At 42.3% G+C, this 16,489-nt stretch overlaps 1 protein-coding gene across 6 annotated transcripts in view; it reads left to right on the top strand.

Moving 5' to 3' along the window:
- The window catches only part of rps6kc1 (ribosomal protein S6 kinase polypeptide 1), a 167,317-nt gene that overhangs the window by 55,684 nt on the left and 95,144 nt on the right, over window positions 1–16,489 (top strand). For all 6 annotated transcript variants that reach the window (XR_013499639.1, XM_078229800.1, XM_078229803.1 and 3 more), the window contains one exon: window positions 9,760–10,143. Coding sequence is in view for 5 of the 6 variants with exons in the window: in XM_078229800.1 (XP_078085926.1) it covers window positions 9,760–10,143 (384 nt within the window). In the remaining variant the exon portion in view is untranslated. The remainder of the gene's footprint in view (window positions 1–9,759; window positions 10,144–16,489) is intronic.

The raw sequence follows: 16,489 nt of genomic DNA, 5'->3' as shown, positions 1-16,489 counted from the left end.
CTCCTAATTACAGTCCATCTAATTGAGAGAGCAGCATGTTTCCATATTGATGGACTGAGCATGATTTGATTAACTGATGACCAATTAGTCTGCATAAATTTGAGCTGAGCTTAAATCATTTTCTGACCATCCTTAATTAGATATAGTTGAATATTGTTCAATTTTGGGGCGCTTTTTTATTTTAACACTGCCTCATTTTCCTGTGGTTATTTTCCCCAGATTCTCCCTCCCCTCCTATTCATTGCCCTCTGGTGAAATGTGCAGGAAACTGATTTTCTCTTATACATTTGTAACTAGCTGTTTGGAGGTGTTGGAGAAAAACTTGGGTTCTTCTCTGTGTCACAAAAAGAAGGAATCTTGCTTTAAGCGGATTCCTCCTTGGCCCTGACTCACCAGGAACGAGGAGTTTACAATGCAGGGGGATCATAAAGGAAATGGATTTTTTTTAAACTCGAGACTATATGGTCTCTAAAAGACTGTACCATCACGCATACCTTTAGAAAACAAGAAGTCTCTCTCAAGCACATCACTGAATGATTACTTCGGTGTAACACAGAGCCTCAGAAAAAAAATATTGAGTGGTTTGCAACTAACCACTTTGGAATGAAGTGATGTGTTTCTTAGAACCGTACCGCACCAAGGGAGGTCATTTGGTCCATGATGCTTGTGCTGGCTCTGAAAGACTTATCCAATTCATCCCACTCCTCTGCACAATTCCCTGTAGCCCTGTAATTCTTCTCCCTTTGGAGCAAAAACGCAATTTCCTTTTGAAAGATATTATTGAATCTGCTTCCACCACCATTTGCAATTGTATTCCAGATAATAACTCGTTGCATCAAAAACAAATTCTCCTCATGTCCCCTGTGGTTCTTTTGCCAACTACATCGCACTGGCTTTGCCTGGTTGCCTAACCTCCTATCATAGAAATCATAGAAACTCTACAGTACAGAAAGAGGCCATTCGGCCCATCGAGTCTGCACCGACCACAATCCCACCCAGGCCCTACCCCCATATCCCTACATTAGTTGCAAGTACATGAGTTGCATGAAGCAAGTTGCAAATAGTCTCAATATTAAGTTAGCAACTGGTAAATAAAGGAGTAGTAGTTTATTTGTTAGTCACAAGTAGGCTGACATTAACACTGTGAAGAAGTTACTATGAAAATCCCCTAGTCACCACACTCCAGCGCCTGTTGGTGAAAACTGTTTCTTTTCACACTGGCCCCTCGCTATAGTGTGGCACTACTGGGTCCACGCTATAGCATGGAACTCGGTCAAATGTGGGACCCCTATGTTTTCACATCAGTATATTTGTCCAGTGTGGCGCAAAACCACACAGGGAAGGTTCCAGTTTAGTGAGTTCTGCAGAGGCAGCTTTAAACTATTTCAGTTGACCTTTGTGCCGTTGTTAGGAAAGAAGTAAACCTCCCAGCTCTGTTGCTGCTAGCCGTCCTGTAACTCCTGCTGGATAGTTTTTTTTTTACATATAGCCTGAGTGCTAGACACTGGTAAAAGACACAGCTATGAGTGGGCCCAATGTATACACATCCTCTTGGGCTGGAAGGAAATGCTGATTGATCTTGGAGATAAAAATATGCACATACACTTATCTTTTATACCCAGCCAGATGTATTTCTGCAAAGTACGCTGGATTCTACTATAATATGGTCTCATTTACAGTGCAATTTCAAGATATGACCCCCGTGAACTGTTATGGTGGGGGTCCTAGTGTATCCAGTCTCTTAAAATGGTCATAATTTTGGACGTCGCTATTAAATCTCCACCAGCCTTCTCTACACTAAGGAGAACAACCGCTAGGCAATTCGCGAGGCTCTTCTGCTTTTTTGAACAATGTTATTTCTGGACTGCAGATTTAATAGCAATAGTGTACAACCCCATTGCTTGACAAAGCAAGTCCAGTATTGTTATATGCAAAATATTGTTTGTTTGTTATATACATAAATGATGTAGATGATGCTGTGGGGGGAATGATGAGCAAGTTTGCAGATAACACCAAGATTAGTAAGGTGGTTAATAGTGAAGAAGGTCATAGGTTACAGGAAGACAGATGGGCTGGTCAGATGAGCAAAGCAGTGACAGACAGTATTTAATCTTGATAAGTGCGAGCATTTTCACTTGGAAGAAGTAACAAGACAAGGGAGTATTTAATGAACGGCAGAATACTGGGAAGGTCAGAGGAACAAATGGATCTTGGGGTATTATTCACAGATTCCTGAAGGCAGCAGAGAAGGTGAATAGGGTGGTTAAGTGCCTTCTTATCAGTCATTGCATAGAGTATAAGAGCAAGGAGGTAATGTTGCAGCTGTACTGAACGTTGGTTAGGCCACAGCTGGAGTACTGTGTGCCGTTCTGGTCGCCTCACTACAGGAAGGATGCGATTGCACTAGATGCGGCACACAGGAGCTCACCAGGATGTTGCCTGGGATAAAGCATTTGAACTATAAGGAGAGACTGGGTGGGCTTGGATTGTTAAGGTGTATAAGATAATGAGGGGTATGGGCAGGGTGAATAGGAAGCAGCTGTTCTTCTTGCTTGAGGAGTCAATCACAAGGGGGCATAATTTTAGGGTAAGGGAAAGGTGATTCAGAGGGTGGTGGGAATTTGGAATGCACTGCCTGGGAAGGTAGTGGAGGTTGGAAACCTTACAACCTTTAAAATATGTTTGGATGAGCACTTGAAACATCATAACATTCAAGGATATGGGACAAGTGCAGGAAAATGGGATTAGAGCGACTTTGCTGGTAGTTATTGTCAGTGCAGACTCGATGGGCTGAAGAGCCTTTTTCTGCGCTGTACAACGCTATGTTTCTATAGGTGGAATTTTCCCATCCCGCCCACCACAGGAATCGTAACGGGGGTGGACCATGCAAAGATCCGTTAATCTTGGGCGGGATTTTCCGGTCTTGGGGCGAGCGCGGCCGGAAAATCCTGCCCCACGACTATAACTCAATTGCCAATTGTCCTTTGGCATTGCTGACCCCCAGTGGACCCCATCATTTTGTACTGTTACAGCAAGTTACAGTTAAAGATTGATTTGTGTGCCATAGAAGAGTGGTTCATTTTTTCTGGTGGTTGAAGGAAAGGAGTCTCTGAGCCAGCCGAGAGTGCAAGCGATAGAAAGGGAACTGCGGGAGGAAAGGGATGAGTGGGTCAAAAGGCGAGAACTCCCATTGCAAGGAAGCAACACCTAAGGTGAGGGGGGTTTGAACTCTGAGTCTGGGGATAGTGTTGGCAGAGGTTCAAGAAAGCAGTTCAGGAAAAAGGTTTAGGAGAAGGGCTGAATTGTGGCATTTGCAGAGGGATTCAGCAGTGTTCAACATGAGTTTGTTGCTGAGCTGCTGATATGGATCCGATTACAATAATGATTTTTAGTTTGAACCTTAAATTTCTTTTGGAGGCTGTGAATTGGAGGACGGGTGATGATGAATATTCTTGAAGCCCATGCAAGATTAAAAATTAATGTCTTTAATTTTTCAGCAGGAGAGTGTGACTGGTGTTAAAACAAAATCTCCTTGCATGACTTCTGATAACTTGTCAATATTAAATATATAGATTCCACGCCAAAATATGCTGCACGGGGAGCCAGTTGCACGAATGAAAGTTAATTCAAAAGGCCACCATACTCAACAGTATTTTTTGAATGAACGTTAGTGTGACAGGCTCTTTAACATTGTGAAGGCTTATCAGAACAGTCCATATATGATGTCTGAGCATGTATGTGCAGAATTTCTTTTAAGCTGAGCTCAAAGTAAAGGGCAGTCAGTAATATAACTTAGATCCACAAACATGTAATTTAGTTGCACCCTAAGGCCACATTCAATTGTTTTTGGCTCATAAATGGCTATTTATATATAATAATTTCCTATTTACTGAATGGCATTTTTCATGATATCCTCCAGTATGATATGCATGGTTGGCAGTACTAATGTTATGATGACCTATGAACTTTTGAACCCATGTGGGAAGTTTGTAATGTTAGTAATGAAATTACAGCCTTTGTAATGTGACAATTTTTGCACACTAATTACTTAATTTTCAACATATATATGAACTGCATGAAATGAGTTTGGATGCAGTGGGGCAATTAAACTTTGTCTGAGGGCAGCGCAGTACAGTATTGGATGTACCATCCAGACATTATCGACATATAAGGGATAATGTTTGTTTCCTGGATGAGGATTCCAAAACAGCCCTGGATGACTTTTTTTTTGAAAGGTATTCAAGGCGAGGGTGTTAATGTTTGTTTAATTTTTCACCAAATGCCCTGTGTGCTGGAAAGATGTCACTTTTGAATTCGGCGAGAATGGGCATAAATGAACCATTAGGAAGCATTTGAAGAAAAACCGAAAGCTTTCTGCTTTGCTCCTGCAGAAACTGCACTGTAGACAGCCTCCTTCATAGACATGTAAAGGAGGCTGTGAAGAAACTGATTTTACTAGTGTTTTGTCAAATTTGCCAAATTTATGAAAAGTTGTTACTTATGCTAAATATTGCACCCAAAAGTATACAGTTCAAATTTGACGCCTTCACCATATCCACTTGACTATCTTCTATGTGTAACCCTAACATTGAATGCTGCCAGACTTTCAACTGTGGAGGATTTCCAAAAAGCTTCTGAGAAGGTACCGCACAAAAGGCTACTTAAGAGCCCATGGTGTATATGAGCATGGATAGAGGATTGGCTAACTGATAGAAGACAAAGAGTTGGGATAAGAGGGACATTTTCAGGATGGCAACCTATAACTAGTGAAGTGCCACAGGGATCAGTGCTGGGGCCACAATTATTTATAATATATATTAATGATTTGGACGAGGGAAGAGAATGTACAATTGCCAAGTTTGCGGATGACAGAAAAATAGTTGGGAAGGCAAATGCTGAGGACAATACACAGTCTACTGGAGGATTTAGATAGATAGGTTAAGTGAGTGGGAAAAAACTTGGCAGATGGAATATAATGTAGGAAAATGGTAAGCACTTTGGTAGAAAGAATAAAGGAGGTGAATATTATTTGAATGGAGAAAGACTGCTGTGATAAGTGGCATTCCTCAGGGATCAGTGCTGAGACCTTTGCTGTTTGTAATATATTTAAATGATTTGGAGGAAAATATAACTAGTTTGATTAGTAAGTTTGCGGACGACACAAAGGTTGGTGGATTTGTGGATAGCCATGAGGACCATCGGAGGATATAGCAGGATATAGATTGGTTGGAGACTTGGGCGGAGAGATGGCAGATGGAGTTTAATTCGGACAAATGTGAGGTAATGCATTTTGGAAGGTCTAATACAGATAGGAAATATACAGTAAATGGCAGAACCCTTAAGAGTATTGATCGGCAGAGGGATCTGGGTGTACAGGTACACAGGTCACTGAAAGTGGCAATGCAGGTGGAGAAGGTAGTCAAGAAGGTATACAGCATGCTTGCCTTCATTGGCCAGAGCATTGAGTTTAAAAATTGGCAAGTCATGTTGCAGCTTTATAGAATCTTAGTTAGGTCACACTTGGAATATAGTGTTCAATTCTGGTCGCCACATTACCAGAAGGATGTGGAGGCTTTGGAGAGGGTACAGAAAAGATTTACCAGGATGTTGCCTGGTATGGAGGGCATTAACTATGAGGAGAGGTTGGAGAAATTTGGTTTGTCCTCACTGGAACGACGGAGGTTGAGGGGCGACCTGATAGAAGTCTACAAGATTATGAGAGGCATGGACAAAATGGATAGTCAGAAGCTTTTTCCCAGGATAGAAGAGTCAATTACTAGGGGGCACAGGTTTAAGGTGCGAGGGGCAAGGTTTAAAGGAGATGTACGAGGCAGATTTTTTACACAGAGGGTGGTGGGTGCCTAGAACTCATTGTCGGGGGAGGTAGTGGAAATGGATACGGTAGAGACTTTTAAGGGGCGTCTTGACAAATACATGAATAGGATGGGAATAGAGGGATATGGTCTCCGGAAGGGTAGGAGGTTTTAGTTAAGTCGGGCAGCATGGTCGGTGAAGGCTTGGAGGGCCGAAGGGCCTGTTCCTGTGCTGTAATTTTCTTTGTTCTTTGACTGCAGAAAGCTGCTGCAAGAGAGATTTGGGGGTTCTTGTGCATAAATCACAAAAAGCTAGCATGCAAGTTCAGCAGGTAATAGGATAGGCAAGTGCATTGTTGGCCTTTATTCCAAAGGGAATGGAGTATAAAAATAAGGAAATCTTGCTAAAACTATCCAAGGCGCTAGTTTGACCTGGAATACTATGAACAGTTTTAGTCCCCTTATGGAAAGATAAGCTGACATTGGAGGCAGTCCAGAGAAGGTTCACTCGGTTAGTCCCGGGCATGGAGAGATTTTCTTATGAGAAGAGGTTGAGTAGGTTTGGCCTGTATTCATTGGAGTTTAGAAGAACGAGAGCAGACCTTATTGAGATATATAAGATTTTCAGGGGGCTTTATAGGGTCGACGTTGAGATGTTCTTTCCCTTGTGGAAGAGTCTAGAATCAGAGGGCATAATCTCAGAATAAGGGGGTCACCCATTTAAGACAGAGTTGAGGAGGAATTTCTTCTGAGGGTAGTGTACCTGTGGAATTCTTTACTGCAGAGAGCTCTAGAGGCTGGGTTGTTAAGAATGTTCAAGGCTGAGAAGGACAGGTTTTTAATCAGTAAGTGAATCAAGATTTATGGGGATAAGGGGGGGAAGTGGGGTTGAGGGTCAGACATGATGTAATTGAACGGCTGAGTAGACTCAATGCGCCAAATGGCCTACATCTGCTCTTACGTCTTATGGTCTTTTGGGTACCACATCTAAACTCTATTCTGCCCTCATTCGATGTTTGTATGAAGGCTTTCAAGCACCAGTCACAGGTGAAGTGGGAACCCTTGCATTTTATCCCCTCACCCTAATAGCGAGCTCCTGAACTGAATCATCTCCATTGTCACTCTGGCATCAAATGACTAGTTCAGCATAGACTGGAGCTGGAATGTGCTGGAACTACACTGTGCAGTGTGTAGTGTTGAGCCATCATTTTATTTGAATGAAAAATGAGTTTTAATAGTTTTCGAAAATAATTCTTAACAGTTTTTATTTTAACAGTAAATTTAAATTTAAATTTGGTGCAGGCAAAGCCACATGGGTATATTTGATGGCACCCTGTGCCTGGGGAAACTCACTATGCTGAAACCACTTACCTGCTCCACTTGCTTCTCTCTGGTCAGAGTAAGTGTACTCTCTTATCCTGCCAGAAGAGTGTCAGCTACCTCCCTTTATACTGCAGTGAATAACAAACTGGGACATGTTACAGATATCACCTGCCCCAGCCTGAAAGGTTTGTGTGATTGTAGACTCATCTACTTTGTGGAAACAGACCACAGCCTAAATACTAGTCTCCAGGAACATCAAGTCTGCTTCAAACACAGTGAATGGGACAAGTCAGCTATTGCCACACACACTCAGCTTAATAACAGCCACATCGGTGATACAACTCTCAACATCCCACCCATCATGGACTGACATATAAGTTGTTTCAGGGAGGCCATAGAGATTTGACAACCAAGTATTCCCCCAAAACAGTGGCCTTCTCTTCAGTGACGTACCCTTGCTCAGGAAACACGCTATCATGCATTCTACAACGTCGACCAGTCAGCAGCAAGAGTGTTAATGCATTGACCAGTCAGCAGTAAGATTCTGCCCATGTTCCCGTTCTTCACCTGTTTCACTCACTGCTCCAGACAACAGGCAGAGTAGGCTGCCTGAAACATTGAGGCATATCAGTTCTTCCACGACTGTGCTTTTGAGAGCAAAATTCTTACATGGTGTAAATTTGCCTTCCTCAATTCTCTATTTGTGTGCATTTTTCCACTAAAAATGGAACTCGGTGGAATTGGAATTGTCTTTTTTCTTTCTTGTTGGTTTAGTTATTTCTTTACCTAACAAGTGAAGGATAAAGATGCGAGGGAAAATCATATAGCAGCACTGGCGAGTGACTGGGCTCAGGAACAAAAGAGGAGGTTGTGAGTTTGTTAGAATTGGCACTTTGGAGCTTCAAAGGACTTGCTGGGAATTTTGAGGATTGAAAGCTATGTGAAATTTTGCAAGAGGGACTGGGATTTAATTCTAGCTTGGACGGCGCTAGGATCTAACAGAAATAGGGACGAATGTGGTGTGGAGGAACTGTGGATGAAGGATGTGTGATCTCAAGACTGAGAGGGAGATTCCTAGAGTTTGAGTGAGAGTTTAGGTAGAAGTGGGAAGTTGCCAAGCAACTTGTTGCTAAACACTCACATCAGCAAAGTTCAGGGTATTAACCTGCTTTCCTCTCCCCCACAGATCTGTGTAACATTTGAAGCCATGCTTCTTACTAAATTCTTCAGTGTTCAGTAACTATTTTTTAAAAATTGACCTTGTTTGATCACTCCACTCCGAGTATACTTGTTGACCATACACAGTCTGTTACTGAGTGGCGGTCAAGAATTTGGTGCAGAAGCAGTTGTTGTGTTGGGGAATAAAATGTGATCAGACAGGTGGAGGTAGGTCGGGCTTGCCATTGGAAGGAGGCAGCTTTGTTTGGGATAGGAGGTGGCATAAAAAAGGGTAAAGGCAGAGATTGCTAAATGTCACATGAAGGAGTGCTGGGCCAGAGTCCTGATCTTCTGAATTTTAGTGGGATAGAGCTGTGGAGAACAGGCGCCAAACTTTGGCAATGGAGCTCGGTGAAATATGTATAATGCGCTAGCGGTGACCAGGAGTAAATGTTTCACACACCGGGGTGTGATGAACAGGACTTTATTTAGAAAAAAAATTGTAGATACTTAATATTTAATGCATGCAAGAAAGTATAAAATAAAATGTTTGTGGTTTACATACATGTTTTCAGGCCTCATTTCTCATTGAGATGTAACATTATCGGAAACCAGGGACAATAAATGTGTGGCAGACATATTGTATTGGGATAGCTGAGACCTTTGCCCTCTTCTTCTCAAATTTAATAAGAAGTCTCACAACATCAGGTTAATGTCCAACAGGTTTATTTGTAATCACGAGCTTTCAGAGTGCTGAGTCACCCGATGAAGAAGCAGCGCTCTGAAAGCTCGTGATTCCAAATAAACTTGTTGGACGTTAACCTGTTGTTGTGAGACTTCTTACTGTGCCTACCCCTGTCCAACGCTGGCATCTCCACATCATGGTTACCATCTCAAATTGAATGTTCAGGTTGTAACACATTTGGGAGTGGTGTGCTAAATTGTTAACTTTGGGCAAAGATAGCAGATGTTCTTTAGGTTATAATCACCGTAGCATGCAAAAATCCATGGTTGCTTATTTTACTATTCAACATTAGGGGTGGAATTTTACAGCCCCTCCTGTTGGCAGGATCTTCCATCCTGCTGAAGCCAATGGACTTTGGATGGTTCACCACATTTTCCAGCCCCGACCTTGCTGTGACAGGACTGTAAAATTCCACCCTAGAAATTCTTTGTGTCTGATGTCACCAGAAAATTGAAAGGACTAACTCTGTTTCTTCCCTTGGAGGTGTATTGTTCCACTCATGAGGAGCCTCTTGAAAAATACACTCGATGAATTGGATTTTAATTATAATCACCATTAGAGTTCTGGGTCTTTAAATCTTAGTTAAATCTTTTCCTGTTAAAGTTAATGTGGGTCAATTCCCACATGAAAATGTTTAAAATATGAAATATATTTAAAATAATGTACTTCATTCCTCAAACATATTTACTGAAACTTTTCCCCTTCCCTCATTTGCCATAGAACACGACCAACCAGGTTTATCCAGTGATAGTGACCTGCTGTCACTGACGGTGGACGAGGATTCTCTTACTGAATGTGATGATGGAATGGCATCAAATAGAAGTTCCCCAAGCAGATATACAAGACTTAGTTCCTCCCCTGAACCTACGAGATCAGCCTCCTTTCCTCGTCAGGAGAGGAGCAAAGATGGAGCAGAAGGAAGCAAAGGCTTGTGGTCACAACCACTTGGAAGTCTGAAACTTAGAACAGGGAGAGGAGGTGACTACTTGGCAAAGGCAGGAGAGCAGATAAAGCTGGCCCTCCAGAAGGAGGCAGAACAAGATTATGAAGGTGCCTTCAATTTCTACAGAAATGGGGTTGATCTGCTTCTTCAAGGAGTTCAAGGTATGTCAAGCAAAGATTATTGTCTTTTGGAGGCTTCTTGATTACAAAATACGTATATGCCATTAATATTATCTGCATACGATTTTGTTTTTATTTTGGAACTGTTTCTGTTTTCAACCAAGACAATGAATTACAGAGATCTCTTAAATGTATTAAGTGTTAACTTCGGAATATTTTAATGTGTGAATATTCATGTTCAAACTGGCCGGGATGTTAAAATGTAGCATTTTCTATTTCTGCGGTGGATGCTCTCCTAACACAATTATATCTAGAGTAAAGCACCTCTTCAGCTCCAACAAATGCCTCGGCCCTAACTAGGAAAGAGCATCTCTAATTGCATCAGTCAGCATGTGGCCTCTGTGGGCGAGATCATCAATTCTGTGTCAAATTAGGAACAATTTATTTGTGTGTCAAGCCAACTAAAACATAATTGAGATTGTCCAAAGTTATTCCACGTAGAACCCTTGGAGCTAACTGAGATAAGCCAATATGGATGAATCCTTTTTGCCTTCAACACTTCAGTTTCTTTGTACAAGTTTTTGATGCACTTGCAAACATTACCTGAACTATACCCACAAAATGACAGTCTGAATCCGGGCTCACATATTGTACAAGACCAGTATAATGCAAGAAATCAGCTGAGCATTATTATGCCTTGTTATCTCAGCCAAAATAGCCTCCTCCCATCTACTTCCACCCCTGTTGTCTCCCACCATTTGTCCTGATCCCTTGTCAGTTTGCAATTTCACTACTATCTCCGATCCCCACCTCCGTTGCTATTTTCTCAAATTTATTATTTCCATGAAACCTACCTGGTGCTTCCTAATCCCCTCCCCATTCAATTACCTCTCCTGGAGCCCCATGCTAGCAGGCATTGTTTTTGTCTCATTTTCCGAGTCAATGTTTCTCTTTTGCTTTGAAAACAAATCTTGCCATCACCATCCTCAAAAGAAATGACCTTCAACCTACTCTACAACACAAAAGTAAAATACTGTGGATTCTGGAAATTTGAAATAAAAACAGAAACATGCAGCATCTGTGGAGTGAGAAATAGAGTTAACATTTAAGACCTGTGACCTTCAGAACTAAGATAGGTTAGGAATGTAATAAGTTTTGAACAAGTGATAGGGCCCAGTGTTGGAAGAAGAGCAAAAGGGGAAGTCTGTGATAGGATGGAGGGCAGGAGAAGTTAAATGGCAAAGGGGTTATGGTTTTAAAGCCAAATGGAGGGGTAATGGGACATTAGTGTCAACAGGGCTGCATCTTTGTGGCCCAGAGAAGCGTTAAGAAAAAAGTCGAACCAGCAGTATAATCTAATTTCTACCTGTCAAATATAATGGGCCTGATTCTCCCCAAAAAATTCTAAGTGTTGAATTGGCGGGAAAACTGGTGTAAATCATGATTGTTTTTTCAGTGGGAGTTCAGATTCTAATCTCCCACACTCTGTGCACTGCAGAGGTCACAATCGTGAATATCATTAAAAGATCGGGGGGGTGGGGCCTATTCACGCTGGGGTCTGACGGTTCCAGAACTCTGTGCGTGCGCAGTGGCCCTGAATTGTCAGACTGCTGTTTGCTGGCCAGCTCAATCGCTGGCCAGCCCGGGACCCTCGCAATGCTGCCCCTCGCGACACCCAACCCTCCCCAACCCCCGTCCCAGAGCACTGCAATCTCCAGCCCCCCTCCAGCATCTCACCCAGCAGACCACCCCCCATCTCCCCCGCTCCCCAGCCTGCTCCGATCGCTGGCCTCCCTCCAGCACCAGTTGACCCCGTGCAGAGTGGCAGCAGGACCACCCACTCCCACCGATCGCCCCCTAGGCCCTGCTGCCTTGGCATTGCCTGATGCCCATTGGGCAGTGCTAAGGTGCCCCCTGGGCATGGGCACTTTGCCTCTTGGGCAGTGCGAGAGGTCACAGGCTGGTACTACCAAGGTGCCCATGCCCAGGGGACACCAACCCCTCTGCCACCCAACCCGCGGGGGGGGGGGGGGACCCCCTATTGCCCCCCCCCGTTCACTCCAGTGGGGTCTTCTGCTGGTTCCCCGAATGTGGGGAGCTACTCTAAACCCCGACGGAGTGAAATACTCCTGGTGGGGTGAGAAATGCTATCGGGTCTGGAGAATTCTGTCCCGGGCCTGATAATGGCATTTAAATTACATGAAAAATAGATTAAAATCACTTGCCTTGTCTTCCCGCTGGTTTCCAGCATGGTCCTGACTGGGCCTGCCCTCCTGCTGTGAGAGATGCACATGCATCGGGAGCGCATGCACGAATCCCGCGAAATGGCCGACACGCGCACCTCCCAACCCAACGCGTCAAAAACGTGCATGTTGGGATGGGAGAATCGAGCCCAATGATGCTGAAGTTTTTCAACAAAAACAGTTTGCGGAGTCTGGAGTGACTCATTTGCATCTAGACAAACTCATTCAAAGTCAAGCTAAAGCAAATACTTGCTTTTGAATGGTTTAATGAAAGGATAGTGAATCAAATATCCCAGGGGAATTGTTCATGAAAATGTCCTGTGAATTCTACAGGATTGCTTGACCAATTCTGGAAGAATTTTCCATCTTTCCCTAATCAGAGTTCATGAAATGGTGGATTTTACAGGCTGTACAAAAGAAACTCCATCAGTGTCTTTTTGTTCAGTAGTTCCTAAGATGGAAAATAATGCCTGGCTCCATGGCAGGTTTGGTGAAGTGAGAGGTTAACAGTTGGAGACCTGCTGCATTCCCGCCTCCGGGCCAATTGAGTTCCTTATCTGGGCAATTAAAACCCATTTAAGGATCTCGTCCTGCCACTGCTGGTATTAACCCACTAGCAGGGAGCACGACAACCAAACCCTGTTGGGGTTCCATTGCCAGCTTCTGGTAGGGGTGGGGTCCCTCGTTCAATGGCATGGTGCCCGATTGAGTGATCAGCAGTGGGAGTTGGTTTGGGGGGGGATGGGTACACTGAGAGCCTTCTGAGAGTATTGCTGACCCTCCCTCCTGTGGCCCTGGATCCCATTAACTGAGCAGGCCTTGCCAGAGGGGGCAAAGTGGGGCTCCAGCTGGCTGTCTAGCTGGTGGGCGAGATCCCTGTCACTTTCATTAATTCCAGCCCCATGGTTTTTACAAAATATTTTTTAAAAACTAATTTGTTAACACGAATATAGTAGTTCATACTTTGGCCCTGAAGATGTATGTATGTATTTGAAATTTCCAATGTTTTCAAACATCCCTAACATATTATGAACCACAATTTGCATGCTGGTTAATAAATGTTTAGTTCCTAAAAAATGGGCTCTCTGTTTATTCCATTTAAGGATTGAGACTTCCTCTTTTTAAAATAGTTTTTCTTCTTATTATTGTTTAGTGCCTGTTCTCAGTTCTAAGCAGTTTCTCGTTTCGTAGTTTTTCTACTGCTGTCCTGAAACACCAACCACTGGGAACTGCGTATAAATCTTCATATTATTTTCCCGCTCCCATTCAAAATTCTTTGATACCCAGTGCGGAAGTGCTCAGCTTTAGTTTAGTTCCTCAACTCTGATGGAAGGTTAGGGCGTAGAAAATCTTTCATGCCAGGTGAGGATAGTATTGGGTTGAATTGTAATGCTCCCGCAGTCCTTAGTATATTTAACATTTGGATAACCATAACTCACCAGCAAAACTTTGACGTAGTTTCAATTCAATGCATTATAGTGGGTTGTCTTCAGCCAGACTTAGTTGCTCGTAGGGATAGCACGTAAATACGTCACCACGTTGCTGCGATGTTGGTCATAGCTGATCAAAGAAAGCTTAAATCCACAGCGTGACAATGTACAATTACAGATGTAGCGTGTTTAACTTCATCTCAAGACTTTTTACAAGACTGAGGGAGTTGTGAGAAGGGGGCAAAACTAAAGGTGAAATCGAAGGGGGAGGTTTTCAGGAGCCATTGGAAATTAAGGAGAATTAGCAGATTTGGAGAGTTTTGAGAGAAAATTCTAGAGTGGGGGTGTTATGACAGCTGAAGACTCTGAAAAAGATGGTGGATGAAGGGGGGCTATGCACAGTAGGGTCAGACAGGGTGCGAGAGCTTTACTGTGGAATTGCAGAGTTAATGTGGATTTCAGTGGTTTCATAATAGGATTGTCGCATTTTCATGTCATGTGTTTTTAATTTTCCCAATTAAATTTTAATTGGATAAGTTTCCAATTTTTTTTGCAAAAATATATACTTTATTCATGAAATACCTGAGAGAAACATTACAAAACATTTCAAATTGTCATAACAGGAAAGTGCAATGATATTCATCCAGAGATCAAGATGTACTCTGAGGTGCTTCAGATCAGTAAGGAGAACATTACAAACATTTCAATATTTTTGTTACAGTGAGCACAATTCTTTTCAAACTATACATTGATCATGTTGCATTCTTGAGGTGTTTCAATACAGTTTACACACAGTTAGCATCAAGCACACAGTCTGAGGAGTTTCACATGGTTACCAGCCCTTTGGTGTACATTGGTTGAAAGGCCTTATATAGTGGTCTTTTCCCATTGTGTGCTCCGAAAGCTTGTGATTCCAAATAAACCTGTTGGACTTTAACCTGGTGTTGTGAGACTTCTTATTTTTCCCATTGTGCCATAAGTTTCGAACGCTCTGATTCAAGTACAAGTTGCATCAATGTATACCAAGCAAGGTGTGCAACACTACAATAGGCATGGTACTTTTCATAGACTGGTTCATAGAGTTCAAAAAGATTTATGTGCTAATGTATTTTTACACATTCAAGAAAAAAAAATGACTGGGGCACTTTTATTTTAATTGCAAATAGAATACCTGATTGTCGCCGCTGAAAGTTGATTTAAATATACTGTTGCGGTATGTAAATGAGTAGTACTTTGCCATAAATTAACCAAATGAGTCCATTTTAGAAGGAGCGCCAGGCTGTACAGTACATTTCAGAAAATGTTTTTCAATTAATAGACTAATTGTAATCATTAGTATAACTACTTGAAAGTAAATGGGAACACTTTCATAGAAATTTACTGGAGCTTTTTGTAATCCTGCGTGTAGTAATGATAGAGGGAAACATTGTTGTGTGCACTTTGTGAAACTTGAGTTGTGTGAGATCTGCATTAGTTGAACCATGGCAAGTTATGGCTGCCCTTTTTTGTACTGAATACACAGAAAATCACTACTTGCACACTGTATCAAACATTAAGCTACAGTATCATCATTTAGAAGAAAACAGCTATAATTATGATCGCATGCATGGGCTTAGTATTAAATGCGTTAATTTGGTATGACATGTTAATTACCTGCTTCTCCAGATGTTTAGTGCATTGTTGTGCACGCAGTTTACAAAATAATTACAGTAAAGTTGAATGAAAACAAAATAAGCGGGTGGTTTCTTGCCTTAATATTTTCATTCAAGTGAAACCATATGAGTCGCAGCTGCACAGACGCTAATGTAAGCGAATGGTTACAGAAACAACAAAGGTTGCCATTAGGAGGCTTTTGTCCAAATGTGTCCCCAGCTGATTTTATTCCATCATACATTTATTTCAATCCCACCACCACACACATACTCCCTGAGATCATTTCAAAAGACCTTGTTTTTGCTTCATCATGTTTGGAGTAAAATAACTAGGGTTTGTAGGGGAATAAAACAGCATAGTTTGAAACCAATATAATGCTTCTTCCTTTTGCTCTGTAAGCTAACTTATTTAGCAGGTTCCAAGTCTGCTGTGTGATCTGTGTGGAAATTGGCTTCTGTACATTTCAGGTAATGAAAGGAGTAGCTACACAAATATTCTTCATCTAGATTGTAGACAACCTTTGTGTTTTGTTCTTTGAAGGGATGTGAGCATTGCTGGCAAGGTCTAATTGCCCTTGAGAAGTTGATGGCGAGCTGCCTTCTTGAACCTCTGTAGTCCGTGTGGTATAGGTGCACCCCCAGTGCTGTGAGGGAAGGAGATCAGATTTTTGACCTAGCAAAAGAAAAGGAATGGTGGGATATTACCAAGTCGGGATGCTGTGTTACTTGGAGGGAAACTTTACTCTTTAAACAAGTAACAGCTTTTATGACTCACTGTGTCGCTTAGTTATCTGGTGATCTTGCCCAAGTGAGCATTCATGATGTCTGAGCTTAAAAGGTCAAGTTTAGCAAGTTATTTGACTATTGAGTGAATCACAGACGAGCTCAGACCCACCGTCATCGAACATACATTATGGTTCCAGCACTGGCCACTGGAAAGTGATTTGGAATAGGAGCATTAGATTGTGACCCCAAAGATGCTAAGGAAGAGTGCAGTGCTCCAAATTATTTTTCTGGCCAAGGTCATTGAATCGGCACTGACTGAGAATTGAACCTGGAGTTT

Source organism: Mustelus asterias, chromosome 15, assembly GCF_964213995.1.
Source record: "Mustelus asterias chromosome 15, sMusAst1.hap1.1, whole genome shotgun sequence".
Classification (NCBI taxonomy): domain Eukaryota; kingdom Metazoa; phylum Chordata; class Chondrichthyes; order Carcharhiniformes; family Triakidae; genus Mustelus; species Mustelus asterias.
The sequence above is the reverse complement of the archived record's forward strand: the minus strand, read 5'-3'. Positions and strand labels throughout refer to the sequence as shown.